The sequence below is a fragment of the Saccostrea cucullata genome, unplaced genomic scaffold (assembly GCF_032062105.1).
Source record: "Saccostrea cucullata isolate Sc308-1 unplaced genomic scaffold, CSIRO_AGI_Scuc_v1 ctg253, whole genome shotgun sequence".
In the NCBI taxonomy this organism is placed as follows: Eukaryota; Metazoa; Mollusca; class Bivalvia; order Ostreida; family Ostreidae; genus Saccostrea; species Saccostrea cuccullata.
Window position 1 is genome coordinate 182,910 of NW_026930548.1, and position 15,015 is coordinate 197,924.

The 15,015-nt window shown below is 35.1% G+C and overlaps 1 protein-coding gene and 1 long non-coding RNA gene across 4 annotated transcripts in view; both read right to left on the reverse strand.

Moving 5' to 3' along the window:
* LOC134229002 (uncharacterized) overlaps positions 1-7,773 on the reverse strand; it is a 32,106-nt gene extending 24,333 nt beyond the window's left edge. The window contains exons 1-8 of the mRNA XM_062710711.1: positions 7,530-7,773; positions 6,821-6,925; positions 5,010-5,391; positions 4,620-4,784; positions 4,141-4,356; positions 3,654-3,848; positions 2,957-3,432; positions 1,579-1,784 (exon numbers count right to left, since the gene is read on the reverse strand). Coding sequence (XP_062566695.1) covers positions 1,579-1,784; positions 2,957-3,432; positions 3,654-3,848; positions 4,141-4,356; positions 4,620-4,784; positions 5,010-5,391; positions 6,821-6,925; positions 7,530-7,741 — 1,957 coding nt within the window. The 5' untranslated portion in view covers positions 7,742-7,773. The remainder of the gene's footprint in view (positions 1-1,578; positions 1,785-2,956; positions 3,433-3,653; positions 3,849-4,140; positions 4,357-4,619; positions 4,785-5,009; positions 5,392-6,820; positions 6,926-7,529) is intronic.
* Positions 7,774-12,979: 5,206 nt separating this feature from the next.
* On the reverse strand, positions 12,980-14,773 carry LOC134228998 (uncharacterized). 3 transcript variants are annotated; one of them, XR_009984115.1, is made up of 7 exons: positions 14,675-14,773; positions 14,464-14,558; positions 13,829-14,283; positions 13,615-13,720; positions 13,401-13,508; positions 13,190-13,295; positions 12,980-13,032 (listed from the first exon to the last, which is right to left on the reverse strand). It is a non-coding gene; the product is annotated as an uncharacterized LOC134228998 (long non-coding RNA). The 3 variants fall into 3 exon arrangements; XR_009984114.1 differs by having other exon boundaries at positions 13,829-14,306; XR_009984113.1 differs by having other exon boundaries at positions 12,983-13,032; positions 13,829-14,252.
* Positions 14,774-15,015: the final 242 nt, after the last annotated feature.

Here is a 15,015-nt window from a genome sequence, read left to right on the forward strand (position 1 = left end):
TATTTGATATCTAAATGAACCATGGAAATGGAAAGAGAAGAAAAAAGTTTTGAAAAATTAATAAGATTACGTTTAGGGCAAACTTTACGGCAAGCTCGAATAAACATCTCTTATACACACTGGTTGTTAAAATTTTATTCAAAATAGAGTCTTTTTCTTGATAGACAAAGTTTTGGTAGGTATAATGCAGATTGCAGAATTTTTGCATTCATTGAAGTTAAATTTTGTTTGTTTGCAGCACATATATGTGTGCATGTTGCGGGGGGGGGGGGGGGGGAGGGGGGGGTATATGAATGACCCCGTAAAAAATGAGTTTGTTTTACCGCTCATCGGAAAGATCTGAGAAGTTGTAATAGGTTCCCCCCCGTTTTTGTGTCCAAAATGTACATAAGGTTTAATAAATCAATTTTTAATGTGGCTTTGGGCCCCTACACAAACCCGAAACTGCCACCCCCTTTCATGACTCGCGAATTCGACACCGCATGCATAATCTGAATAGCATAATTAGATATTTTTATCTTTTCAGACATTGACATTGAAAGAGGGTGTGGGGGTCAGAAAAAATTTTCAACAAACAACAAATTTGACAAGCAAAAAAAAAGGGGGGGATATGTCCTATGCCAAAACACGAAAATCCTATTTCGTGTGTGTGTGGGGGGGGGGGGGCTCTCAGTAGCATTTTTTCCACGGAGAGTGTGTATAACTCATGAATATATATAATGGTTTACAATAAATTTTTATTAGAAATAATTTTTACAACAAGAATATTGCTCTTTTCAGGCGCGTAGCATCGTTTTTGGAAGTGGGGGGGCCAACCTGAGCAAAAAATTTTTTTACTTACCTGAAAAAGTTGACAAAAAAAAAAAAAAAAAAAAAAAAAAAAAAACCGAAAAACTAAAAGTTGCCCGAAGTCGAAAATCCTATTTCGTGGGGGGGGGGGGGGGGGGCTAACTTTTTTCAAGACCAACTGTCTTTCAATTGAAACTTTTGGGGTAAATTTTCTTTATAACACTACCCTTCGCTGAAATGTGGGGGGGCCAACCTTCCCTTCAGTAAACATTTTCTATAGTAAAGGTAATGTCGGGAGAAAAAGTGGGGGGGCCTGGCCCCCCCTGATACTACGCCCCTGCTTTTTATCTGATTTATATTGAATCTATGTTATTTGTTTGACAAAAAATTTTCCGTTTTCCGTTCCGTTCCGCTTTCCGTTCCGTTTTCCGTTCCGCGTTTTAGCAACACCCTTGCCACAGAGGTATTATCTCGTGAACATATATAAAGCATTTACAAAATACATTTTAGTCTCATTGCCCTTGGAAAGGAATTATGTATTTTCGTTTAATCTCATAATCGCAGAATAATTTCATTTTTCTTTTTAACACTAGCCCAAGAAATAAATTAAAGCATTATTCCTGATTACTACAATCGCTGTTACCGCAGACACTTGTTTCAATTTTAAGGCACCTCTACCTATTTTTAGTAGGGTGTGCCCTGTTTACGAAACAAGTGCTTGCGTCTGTAACGTGAAAATAAATGCAGAAATAATGCAGTGATATTTGAATGCCTTCTACAAATACATACTATTGTAATCATAAATGCTTCTCAAGGCACTTGAAGAAAATGTTCTGACACCCTTTTGTGTAAATCTCAATAACACGGAATGTTGTTGAAGCATCCGACCGCAACCTGTAAGAGATGTCATCGCTACTTTCAATTTCAGCCAGGATCGTGGTAAAAGCAGTACATATGAAGACCGAAATCCGGAAGCTGCATGCAATAACGCCAACCTGTTAGTGTTACACGTCGTTAACTAATCTGCCCTCTGCTGTTTATATTTTGACACTTTTAAATCACTCTGTATACATATAAAATGATAAAATTTTGAAGAAATTGGAAAAGAACAGCCGGAATTTTGAAATAGCAAAAACATCAATGATTTAAGCAAATATCATTGTTGGGTCTATTTTCATTTACAGTTCTTTATTGAGTGTATATATATTATAACTAATTAGGGAACACATTTTCTTGATGTCGAATGAAAAATACATTTTTAAAAAGTTTATAAACTGAGAAGGGGGGGGGGGTGAGGGGGGTTAACAGATTTACCATACCTTTGAGTTTGACCCACTTTTGCATTTTTTTTTCAAGCATTAACCTTGGCTACAACTTTTACACAGTTGGTGCTAAGGCTTTCATACTTCACTCATATATTTATTGGGACAAGACCTTTCTAAGGCTATGAAAATATTTTTTACCTTGTGACCTTGACCTTTGACCCACTTTAAAAACTTTATCCTTGGCCATAACAGTTGACAACATAGAATTAGGGCCTTCATATTTCACTGATGCAAGACCTTTGTTTACAGACCAACAATTTTGACCTTTTGACTTTTGAATTTGACCCATTTATGAGAAAAATTACATTGGTCATAACTGTTGAAAAGTCATTACTTGAGCCTTCATGTTTCTTTAATACAGGTATATCTTTCTGATGAAAAAGCCTTCCCCTGGGTATCTCTAATTTGACCTTTCATATTGGAGTTTGACCCACATTCTAAAAAGATTATTCTGGGCCATAAATTTTGAGTGGTCGGTGCTTGGGCTTTGATATTTTATTGAGACAAGTCTTTTGAGTAACAGCATTTTTCATCTCTTGACCTTGGAGTTTAATTTGCATTTGAGAAACTCTAACCTTTGCTAAAAACTGCCATATATGGTATCAGTGTTTCACAAGTTTACACATCTTGTTTTCCTAACAAGCAAAAAAATCTATTTAGGCAACTGAAGTGTTTTTTTTTATTTAGACAATTCTGTCCTTGAATTTGAGCAGAAATTTTTGAAGTTCACATAAAACTCAGATGGTTTGATAATAGGTTTAGTTTCTGTTACTTTTCTTTGGTCTTTTGACAATTGTTCTTCATTTGTTATCTGAGATAAACAAAGATCATGACAATAACACAAGACTGCTTCCTTGTTGTCAGTTGTATTCTGTTCACTATTGTTGTTATTTTCTGAGTTTACATCCAGGGTGCTTTCAAACTTCCTTGAGATAGACATCTTGCTTTGATTTGGAATAGAAACATGGGGTAAATGCTTGGTTTCTCTCTCACATTCATTAATGATTGTCCTACCATCCTCTGTTCGAACATGAAAAGGTATTTTAGAATTTGTCTCCCATGGTTTTAACACAGAATCTTCTAAGCTTTTTTCAGTTCTTTGGTTTTGTGTGGATTTTGTAGATAGAGAAGAGGTTAATTCACACCCTGTACAACTAGAACACTGAGACTTTTCTGTGGTAATCTGCTCCTCTTTACTCTCTCCTGGACTAACACATGGACTACTGTCTGGTATCTTAATGTCTGAAGTAATAGTTTCCAACCTTGCTCTTTTAGCTGAGGGTTCACACATTGATTCGGAACTAGAATCGGCAAGAATCTAAACAAATTAAGATACAGAATTATTACAGTACATATATATCAATATTCAGTAGCTTATTTTCTGTTTCAAACATGTTCAAGTGTATAATTGCTATTGTCTAGCTCAGTGAATTTATTCCATTCATATAATAGATCAGTTCCTCTATTTAAATTATTTCTTCTAAGTTCCTGTAATAAGAGTTCAAATTAAAAAAAATGAAAAGTTAATTAGATATTTACTTGACTTTGTAATATGTTTTCTGTCTTTTTCCCCAGGTACAGGGAACAGGCATTGGAAAACTGCCCTTGACCCCTCAGTTTCATTATGTCCTCCATATCTTCAATTTTCTCCTCTGACAGAAAATGAATCAGTTTAGCATCATCAAAATGTTTGAAAGGACAACCTCCACTACTTCCACATGGTGGCACAAATTCCTAAAAATGAAACACTGTACAATCAATGAAGCAGTACAAGAATTTATTCTGAAATCTTTATATAATGTCATATACATTTACAGTTGCACTTCGGCATCTCAAAAACCAATATCTCAAATACCATGGATATCTCAAAGTGAGTTGCAAGTCACAACCACTTTTCTTTATGTATTTTAACCTGGATATCCTGAATCTTGGGATATTTTGAATTTTCAAACTGTCTCTTCAAGTTCAAGATATCCAAGTTTGACTGTATTTAACTTATTGTTGTTCAGTCCTCACTTCTACCTACTTGTAGAGAGATACAGCAGTGAGCCCTGTAGTTGACCCGGGACCCCTCCAGTCCGTACAGATGCCGGATACTGTACTGGTACCTCCTCTCGTTCCCCTCCCACTTGTGACGACACCCACCCAGGGAATCACTGGCCTTGCTGTAATAATGCCTCCAGAACTGTAAAGCCTCATGGACAGGCAGACCAATCTCTTTTAAGAACAACGTCAGCTGGATCTGGAATAGGCAAAGTGTATTAAAGAATTTTCCATCATTTTTCTTTTCATATAATAATTTTATTCATCATACATATTAAACAAAAATGTGAGCCAATGTTCACATGTAATACCCCCACCCTAATGAAAATTAGTGCTCTCGTGAATATACACAAGTTCAGTTAAAGACATCAAATTCATATAAAAATGAATCCTCACGGAAGATGTGTTTGTTTTAAGCAACATAAGACACTCTCAGTGTATGTGTGTATATAGTGGACATACCCTGGAATGGTGCTGAAGTCTGTGGTTGTCATGGAGATTCTGAAATAGCACTGACATACATGGTGGGAAGAACTTGCTCTCTGACATCACTTCCTGTTGTTCTAAAGAAGAGGAGGTTGCCCACGACATGTCAGCATATGGCTTGTAGTCATTCCGTAAAATTATCTAGACACAAATTTAAAACACATGAATTTATTTATGAAATATCTTAATTAATTCTTCATGCTCAAACTCTAAAAACTAAGAAAGACCATACTTCATACTTGTATTAATGAATTAAAAAAATAAATACAAATGTAACTGATATAGTGTCTGAGATTTCAACAAAAAATTCAATTGTGCATTGGAGGAAAAGCTTGAAAAAACTTATAGGAAATTAAGAACTTTTACCTGCAATCTATGTCTGAGTATTCTACAACGCTTATCCAAGCTTCCCTGCATGGATTTACATTTCTGTAAGCCATGTCGAAGAATAAGCTTAAAGCAGTGTTCCAGCACATCATGTAGGTAACAGTATTGCACATCAGCCTGTCCATAATGAATGGTAACTTCTCTCTTAGCCACTAACTGTGGTACAACAGAAAAGGGGACACAGAAGGATAAATTTTTACTTTTGTCATGACTATAGGACACCACCTTTCTCCAGCTTCTGGGGGAACTTTTTATCTGTGATAGAATGCTCTGAATTTGGTCCACTAGAGACAAGTCTGGAGATGATGGATGTATGGAATCATGGAGTTTCTTCAGCTTTGATTCGACACGTGACAGATACCTACAAGTAAATTTCTGTGGTAATTTAAAGTACATCCATATACCGGTAATCTACATGTACTTTATTATGTACTTAATAAGCAAGGTTCATACTTCAGTTTACATCACAATTTCAGTTTGTTATTCATAAATTCCTGCAAAATGAGATTTTATTTAAATACAGGTGACTCTCGATGGCTCGAACTCCAATCTCTCGAAGTTCTCGATCTCTCGAAGTGAACCTCTGGTCCCGTTTTTTTCCTCTATATAACTAAGCAAATTTACTCCTGATCTCTCGAACTTCTATCTCTCGAAGTTCTCTATCTCTCGAACCAAAACATGGGTCCCGTTACACATATTTCATTGAATTTTACCCTCTATCTCTCGAAGTTTTGATTGCGTGTGTATACAAGCCAATGAAGCGTAAAATTGACGCAGCCTGAACTTACCTGGAAAACAGTGAAAGCCTGGGGCTTGGCATTAAGGTGTTAATTGGGTGTTTACATTGATGACACTTCGCCTGTGGGTAGTCCTTGTGTTGATATGATTGATTATGATTGTTAAATTTTACTTAAACTGTTTTTAAATTCATAACTTATTTTGACTCTAAAACGAGACGATATAATTTTTAGAAAATTATTTATAGTCGAATCTATAAGTTCCCATCGGCTATGAACTTTTATTAGAGTCTACATAATCCCAGTATGGAAAATATTGCACAAGAAATTTCTTTCTCAAGTCTAAATACCGATTAATAAGAAAAATCTTGTGAACACTGGTGAACAGGTGAAGGACCCGATCAAGCCGCGGAATAGTCAAACCGACAATTACTATTCAGATTTCATGTAATTATTAAATAAGAACAAATAAGTATTAAAACTTTAGGAATTCGTTTTATTTAGCCGAAATACGATCATTGTTGTTGATATCAAGTAAATATTACCTGTAAAATACGATAGAAAACGTGCAATGTATTTATTTACATATACCTCCGGTATCTATAAACGTAGAACTTCGATGATCGGAACTGAAAATTCCGGATTTTATTTACTTTCTATCTCTCGAACCCCTCGATCTCTCGAACTTTTCTTGCGGTCCCTTGAACTTCGAGAGATCGAGAGTCACCTGTATATGCTATACTGTAAGATCAAATATTTTTGTGGGGTCAAATTTTCATGGTTTGTGGAAAACTTATGGGTTCATGGGATTTAATTTCATAGATGAAGTATTGTTGAGTAGTAAAACCTGTGAAAAATTACATTTCATGGTGGACATTAACTTGTGGGTCTCTTCATACCTCAAAAACCACAAAAATAACCCCCCATAAAAATTAAGTGATTTTACAGTATACAATTATGAATATTCATCAATGTCCAGAATACTTCTTTAGTACTTGGTGAGGAATATCAGCATTCAATGTAATACATTTCACAGGGTTTTAGCATCTATACCTTGATATTTCTGTATCATTCATGCTCTGTAGTCTGAATTGGAACAGTCTGGTTTCAGCTTGTAGAAGAAAATCACAGGTATCAGCCTCATTTGCCAACAGAAGTCTGACAATTAAAAAAAAATCAGTATAATTTTGCTATTATAGATATGCAATTATAGATAATAATACAAGTGATTTCAATCTTTTAAGACTCAAATTGTCCTTTCCTGTCTGAAGTTATACATGTACTGTTTATATCCACAGGGACCGGTAACATACTGTATTCGATTTTACGTAATCACTACACGTATACAAAAAGAGATTTTTGTATACATGTAGTGATTATGTAAAATCAAATACAGTATGTTACCGGTCCCTGTGTGTTTATCAGCTTGTAATCCTAATTTACCAGAGCCCATGTAGACTAGCTGATATATATGAATATTTGACCAAAAAATTCAGGATCAGGGTATGAATGAATAATTCAAAAGAAGCTGGATAAACACTGAAAATAACAACCAAATTATTTATAACAAACCGGTTATGAGCTTTAATATGAATACAAGCACATACTCAATATTTACATTAACATCCAGTGCTCGTGGAAGAAGCTAGGTGCTCACTTCCGAGATGCAAAAGCAGTCCGCATTTTCAATATTTTAACTACTAATCAAATACATTGGAAAGAAGAATTTATGTCAGTACATAAAATACTATAAAAAGCAAACCTCAAGGTAAAATGAGAAATAATATCTTTATGGGACCCTTCAAGTAACACATCAGAATCTATTACAACCTCCGGGTCGGACAGAATCGACATGAAGTCGTCTACTTGGCTTCCACATTTTAAAACTCTTAATAAGAATTTCAATCGAACTGTTGCAAAATGCTCAAAGTTTTTTAAAGCTATCACGCCTCTGGGTGATTCAAAATAAAACATAATTTCAAGCTACTTTCATTTTGAGTGTAAACAAATTTTTACCAAATGTACCTCCCTTTACTGGAGAGCGTTAATGTGTCACGGGTAAAAGTAGATATGTATTGAAAACACCGGGAGGGAGAAGAAGGTGGAGGGATAATAAAGGGGAAAAGTACAACAAGTACAAGAACACACATATATATGAAAAACACTAAATTATCTTGTCAAATGAGTGATATTAATGATGGTGAAGTAATTTATCTCTGTGACCTTTGAACTAGTCGGAATAAAATTGGGGCAATATTATGTCATTATGTCACATCCTTAGGTCATTAAAAATCTTTGCACATAGCAAAAGCTTTCAAGGATTCTCCATTACAAAGTTACAGTCACTCAGGATAAGAAATTTATCCCATTTCCTGCCAGTGACCTTGAACTTGCCAAAATGAAATTGAGTCAAGGCACAGGCACACATGCAGAGCAAGAACACATTCTTAACAAAGTTTAACAAGGACAAATTTTTTGTTTGCTTGTCAGAATAACCTTGGTTCAAGGTCATGACACAGGCTTACAAATAGATCATGAAATATACATAAACTTAGGTCAAAACTTCAAGCATCTGTAAAATGTTCATTCCTTGTAAACTGAAACTTTCTATTTGCATACAACAGCAGTGTATTACTTTATGCAAATTCAAAATCATTCTCATTTGGACATCTTGACTAATTTTTTTTCAGCTTAATAAAAGATTTGCTTTCACATAAGCTTTTAAGAGGCAGTCCACCGAAAAACCAGGCAGTATATTGTATTAATACGCGGCACATCGAATGTGAGGAATATTTGATATTTTATTAAAAACAATATTAATGTAGTCCAAAAGGAATAATGTAATTGAAGATTTGTTTGAAAATTGCTTATTTAGTAAAATATCCCTGTGTTTTGTGTTTTTGAATTCCCCTATATAAACCATTGAATGTAGATCAGAAACAAAGAACTGTAATTTCTAATACATTTTTATCAGGACTATAATTCACACTTAACTAAATCTAGAAATATTTCATCTTTTTGTTTAAAAAATAAAATCGGTGGGAAAAACACTTTTGATAGTAGTTTTCTGGCAAAATATATAGACGTTTTTGTGAAATTTTGTGATGCAAGAGTTACCTCCCGTGTCATCGGTAAATCTGCTAAACACCTTTTTATCGGAATCCTAGTGAAATATTTAGAATTGATACACTAAAGAAAATTATTAAACAAAAAATAACTTATTTATTTTCAAAATTTAATTCATTTTCGCATCCAAACGTAATATTTAAATAAAAATTGGCTATATTATTCAGGTTGAAATCACGTTTCCATTGATATATCAGTGACGTCATATACCTGACTAATATTGCTTCACAATGAAATAGCTGCAAGTTTCCAAGAGAAGTTTGTGAATTCTTTGCATAAAGTGTAAAGAAAAAGATTTAAATGATTTTTCTTTTTCTGTGTAATTAATCTGCAGAATACTTTTTTTAATACACGGGCGGCGTCTCATGTAGATGTATTAAAACAAGTCCGTTTTGATAAGTACTTTTAAAGTTTGGAATCAATGATGAATGTTTTATATTTACGCAACATTTAATTCAACGAAGTTGAGATGTTTACTTCATGATATTTGTAAAAACTTAAATATATTTACCTATGCAGTCAAATCAGAAGAAACAATCTGCGTTACGATTAAAAATGAAAAAAACGACAAATACAATATACCTGTTCCCACCAATTTTATTAAATGACTCAAAAGTTTGTACTTTGTATTCATAATAACATGAGGAAAAAATTCTGTCATAGTAATGCATTGGATTTTATAACGTATCGAAAATTGGATACTGAATTCAAAAAGTAACTTGTTAAACTCAATTTTGGACCACAAATTTTTTTCTAAAGAAATATAATTTGGAGTCTTATTCATTATAAAATAAAAGATAAGAGTCTATGCTATAAAAAATATTGATTGACACATCCAGCTTTTGAGTATCTGTTACATATAAAACAAAATAAATACGTAGTAATTTTTTTACCCTCAAGTTGACCTTTTTGCACTTAAAATTAGGCATTTACCAAAAATAGGACTAGAGGACCACTAAAAAAAATTTTGATGTTGTCATGTGTAAACACTTACTATACTAAGTCTACATGCAAAAAATAATTAAAATCCATGGCATGCGATGTGCCACCTATTGCCTGGTTTTCGGTGGACTGCCTCTTAAACATCGTTCATGATCCTGAGGTCAGGTCATGCATAAACAGTATGAATTTGTATTTTAAGTATGAGCTTCCAATGATACTCCATTACAAGTGAAAAAAAATAGCCCTGACAGAAACTTAATTACATATACTTTTTTTCTTTCAGTGATCTTGAACTTGCTTTACGTGACTCCTTGGTCATGGTCAAGGTCATGGCATACCCTCAGGTTAAAGAAAATCTTTGTACCTGTGCCAATGATTACAAAGTTATAACCTTGCAAGGCAAGATTGCAGAGAGAGAGAGAGAGAGAGAGCGAGAGGGGGGGGGGGGGAGAGAGAAAAGGCCATTCCTTTTGTTTGTGGGAGCAAACAAATGTTGAAATTAAAAGAATAGCTAATACAATCAATTTCTGTTTTAACTCCAGTCAAATGGTATCTTCTAATGTAAGTTAGCTTGGCCTTCTGTCTTCTGAGTCCATTTTTGTTGTTAAACAAAGAGATAACTGTCGATTGGATAGACACTTGTGTAAAATTTGAAATTAATAAATTTTTGACATACTTTAAGTACACTTGAAAATTTATTCCAATATGATTCTGATACTTTCAGGCAAGAAATACTATGTTTAAAAACAAAGAATATACCACTGCTAAAATTAAAAACATAAAATTAATTGAACCCATCTAATATTGTGTACATAAAATTCTTCAAAATTTTATTAATTTATTTTACATTTAACTTTCCAGAAGACAATAAACTATGAATTCAAAGTCATTGCACCATAGTACTCTCTCGGATGACTATAATCTAAAGTAAAAAAGACTAATGATTTTACTGTATACTTAATTCATTTATTCACATTTTAATTATTATGTAAGTTTAGATTTAGATTTAAATGATAAATATCAAATTCAATTGTCATTTTACTTGGCTGCACTTAATTATAAAGATTACATTCGGATTTTTATGCTTTTTATTTACATGTATTTGCAGATGCCACATCATGGATTTAACAGTATTGTTCACTGGTTGAATACTCAAAAATAGCCAAACATAACAAAGAAAATGTATATAAGATTGTTTTACTGGACCAGGATATCATTTTTTTTAAAAATGGCAATAATCTAAGTTTAATACAAAACTCAAAAGTTTATAGAGATAGCATAGTTTATTGTATGTTACATGTATACTCTGTATGATAATGATAATAATAAAGCCATCAATGAAAGGTAGGAATTATGGACCACAAATCAGAAATGACAATGCATTTTGTGAATTGCTTTCTTTGTCAACAAATTGTTTGACACTCAGTAGCTTACTGGATTTTACATAAGAATTGAAGTCTCTTTGATTTGCTATTGCTGTAACATTTTGATACAACAGTTTAACTTGCATTTTTTGCTGATGTCAATATTTAATTTCTTGTGCAGTAGACTTCTCCAGTTTATATAGGAGTATATTATAAAAAGGTATATACTTTTCTATATATAGAAATAAGAGACCTATAGTCCTTTACTGTTAAACTAGCCTCTAAGCAAGTTTTACTGTGCAAAATTACATTTTCTTTTCCTAATCTACTCCCATAAACTGGAGAAGTCTACTGCACAAGAAATTAAATATTGACATGATCAAACTACAATAAGGAGGCATCAGCATTTGCTGACAAGGTCATTATGATGACCATAAATGACCATAATATATTTACAAAATTAAGAAAGAGCAAGGTATAGAAATAATATCTCACCAATTCTTCTTTGCATGCATGGCTAGTGATTTCTTGAAATCTCTTCACACTGGCTGGCAGTTCAGAGGTCTCCTATTCATTCTCGGGTCAAGGTCAGTCTTTCTTCTGCTTATAAAAAAAAGAAATTTCAAAAATCTAAAGAGAGTGCTTTCATTTAAAAATTGAAAAGATGAAAAACTGCATTTAGAAATTCTTTCTTACTCTCATTTCAAGGATTAGCTGCAGTTAACTGCATCTGTACTTGAAGTATAGTTTCCACACAGTGATAATCCCAGGGATGTATTACACTGTGTCACTGAGGAAGAAAACAATTCTCATCAAGTGAAAATAAGAGACAAAGACTAAGGAGATTGTAGTTCTACTGGTTTATTCTTAAAACAAAGGAAGAGAAAAACCAGTTGGACTTGACACTATGAAACAGCAAAAATAGGAATAATTCTTCTTAGTTTTTTATTGTAGAAAAATTGAATTGTTGCAATTAGAATAAAACTTTAGGAGCAGTAGCTTTTTTGCAAGTATTTTATTTAAATTATTTACATAAATTTTGTATTTTAATAATCATATCAAAACTGTTCAAACAACAACGGCACACAAGTCCTCTAGGGCACAGAGAGGGTAAATAAGTAAAATCAAAACTGTATATTGAATCAAAACCTGATAAATAGACTTATGTATTTATGTGTAGTCTGTGTTCCAAGTTCTATTGAAATCAGATCTAAACTAGAGGAGTAGCATTTCAAAAATCATAAGAGACAAACAGGCAGAAGGAGGACCGAGACTTTACTATCACATCTCTTCTAATTTCTGGCCAGAAGAGCTAAAAAGAAATCCACATATTATGGGTATTAAACTTGAATCTTACCCTTTCTTCAATGGTTGGCATCAGTTGATCCCTGCTCGCCAGACTCCTGAGCATGGTTTAACATCATAGTGGGATCAAGGCTAATCTATCCATCCCTCTAATAACACAAAAATACAGAAGCTCCTTTAAACAAGTAAGAATAAATAAAAAAAAAATAATCAAAAACTTTAACAAAAGCAGTTTTACTTACCAGTTTCTTCAATCTTGGTACGTCTTAACTGGACAAGGGACTCCTCTTCTCTCTTCCTCTCCTCTGAATCTGTCCTCTTCTTCTGTACTCCTCTTCTTCTGTAGGTAACTCCTCTTCCGTTCTTCTTTTCTAATCCTCTTCTGATCCCCTCCTTCTGTAGGCTGGCCATACATTTTTTTCCTCCGTTCAGCTGTATGGGGAAACACTTTGCCTCACAAGGGCATCACCATAACACCTTGAATTGTCTGCTCTCCTTGTGCAGAAGGAGATCAGTCCAACCCTGTACCTGTTAACAAAGACGTCATCAGGTCAAAGGCAAAGAAAGAATCCCTTAACACAAAATCCGATATACAAGTACACATAGTGCAAGATGTACAAAGTGAAAGATGTAAATAGAGCAAAATGTACAATGTACAAGATGTCCACAGTGTATGTCTTATTACTTTACATGCTTGGGTTGGCTGCAGTATATCCTTGAAGACTTTCCACTCCCACTTGCAGGCCACGGTCCGCACTTTGTCTCGAGAATGAGGATAGTCTGACCTTGACCTGTTAATAACAAATGTGGAAAAGTCAAAGAAGAGTGTCAAGGCTAATCAATAATTTGGATATAAAGAAAGCGACAGAGTGCAAGGCATACGCATAGCATCTTACCGTCCTTGGTGTGGCCGCAGTGGACTCCTCGACTTTCAGCACTCTTGCTTTTCAGGTGACAGGCTCCCCTTCACAGCTGGGGATAGAGGGCTGCATTACACTGCATCTCTGAGGCAGAAACACAAGACATCAACAGGCGTCACAATCTACATTAAGTGAGAATGAGAGATAGTAGGGAATCAACACAGGACAGGTGTTAAAACTTGACTCTTACCCTCTCTTCAATGGTTGGCTGCAGTCGCTCCCTGCTCTCCAGACTGCTGCAGACAGACCACAGAGTTGTACGTCACAGTGGGATCGACGCTTGCCTGACCATTTTCCTGATAACACAGAAGACAAGAGTGAAAAGGAGCACCCTAGCTGCTTTGATCAAGTTATGATGGTAAAACAGAGATTCAAAAGTGCCACAAAAGAATCATGTAACTTACCGCTCTGGCCAATGTTGGCCGACGGACATAACTGGGCAATGGAATCTTCATCTTTTGGCCGGCCTTGATCCTCCAGCGTCGTACCACGTCCGAGTCACTGAAAATACACAACTGACAGAAAATTAGTACAAATTCAAAACAATCCAACAAATCACAGAAATTCAGAGACATGACATGAAAATTAATACAAAAGGAAGTCAGCAAATGAAGACAGTTAGGTCAGGAAAATGCATGATGGAGGGGGAGGGGAATGGTTAGCTATGTTAGATTAGGATGATAGGAAAGGAGACAGTATGAAATAAGTTCAAAATGCTTCTCTGTAAGGCTTCCTGGCTACGGAATTGGATCCCGGTTGCTGCAACGTCTGCCGGGCTCTGCTGCTTGCTGGGAATCCTGTCACAGGCACTTCTGTTCTCTGCGCATCCTGTCAATTGGAAGTCGAGAGAGGTCAAGGCCTGATATGCTCAACATTGATTAACTAGTAAAGGTTCACAAAAGAGTGCAAGAGCTAGAGTCCCAATCTTACTTAGAGCTATAGAAATTCACCCCATGCAAAGAACACAGTTTAGATATTTCCTTATTACATGCACAGTAATGAAAGAGACTGGGTGTTAGATGAGCATTCTGCAACTTACCTTGGCGTCTGGGGATTGGCTGCAGTCACCCAACTCCTGCTGGCGGGTGACGGTCTGCTCTTCTTGTGCGGAAGGAGATCATTCCAACCCTGTACCTGTTAATAGAGACGTCAACAGGTCAAAGGCAAAGAAACAATTGCTCAACACAAAATGAGATATGTACATGTACACAGAGTGCAAGATGTACAGATGTACACAGTGCATGTTTTACATGCTTGGGTTGGCTGCAGTATATCCTTGAAGACTTTCCACTCCCACTTGCAGGCCACGGTCCGCACTTTGTCTCCAGAATGAGGATAGTCTGACATTGACCTGTTAATAACGAATGTGGAAAAGTCAAGGAGTGTCAAGACTAATCAATAATTTGGAAATAAAGAAAGCGACAGAGTGCAAGGCATATGCATAGCATCTTGCCGTCCTTGGTGTGGCCGCAGTGGACCCCTCGACTTTCAGCACTCTTGCTTTTCAGGTGACAGGCTCCCCTTCACAGCTGGGGATAGGGGGCTGCATTACACTGTATAAAGTAGATAAATTTCAATCTTAATCAAATGA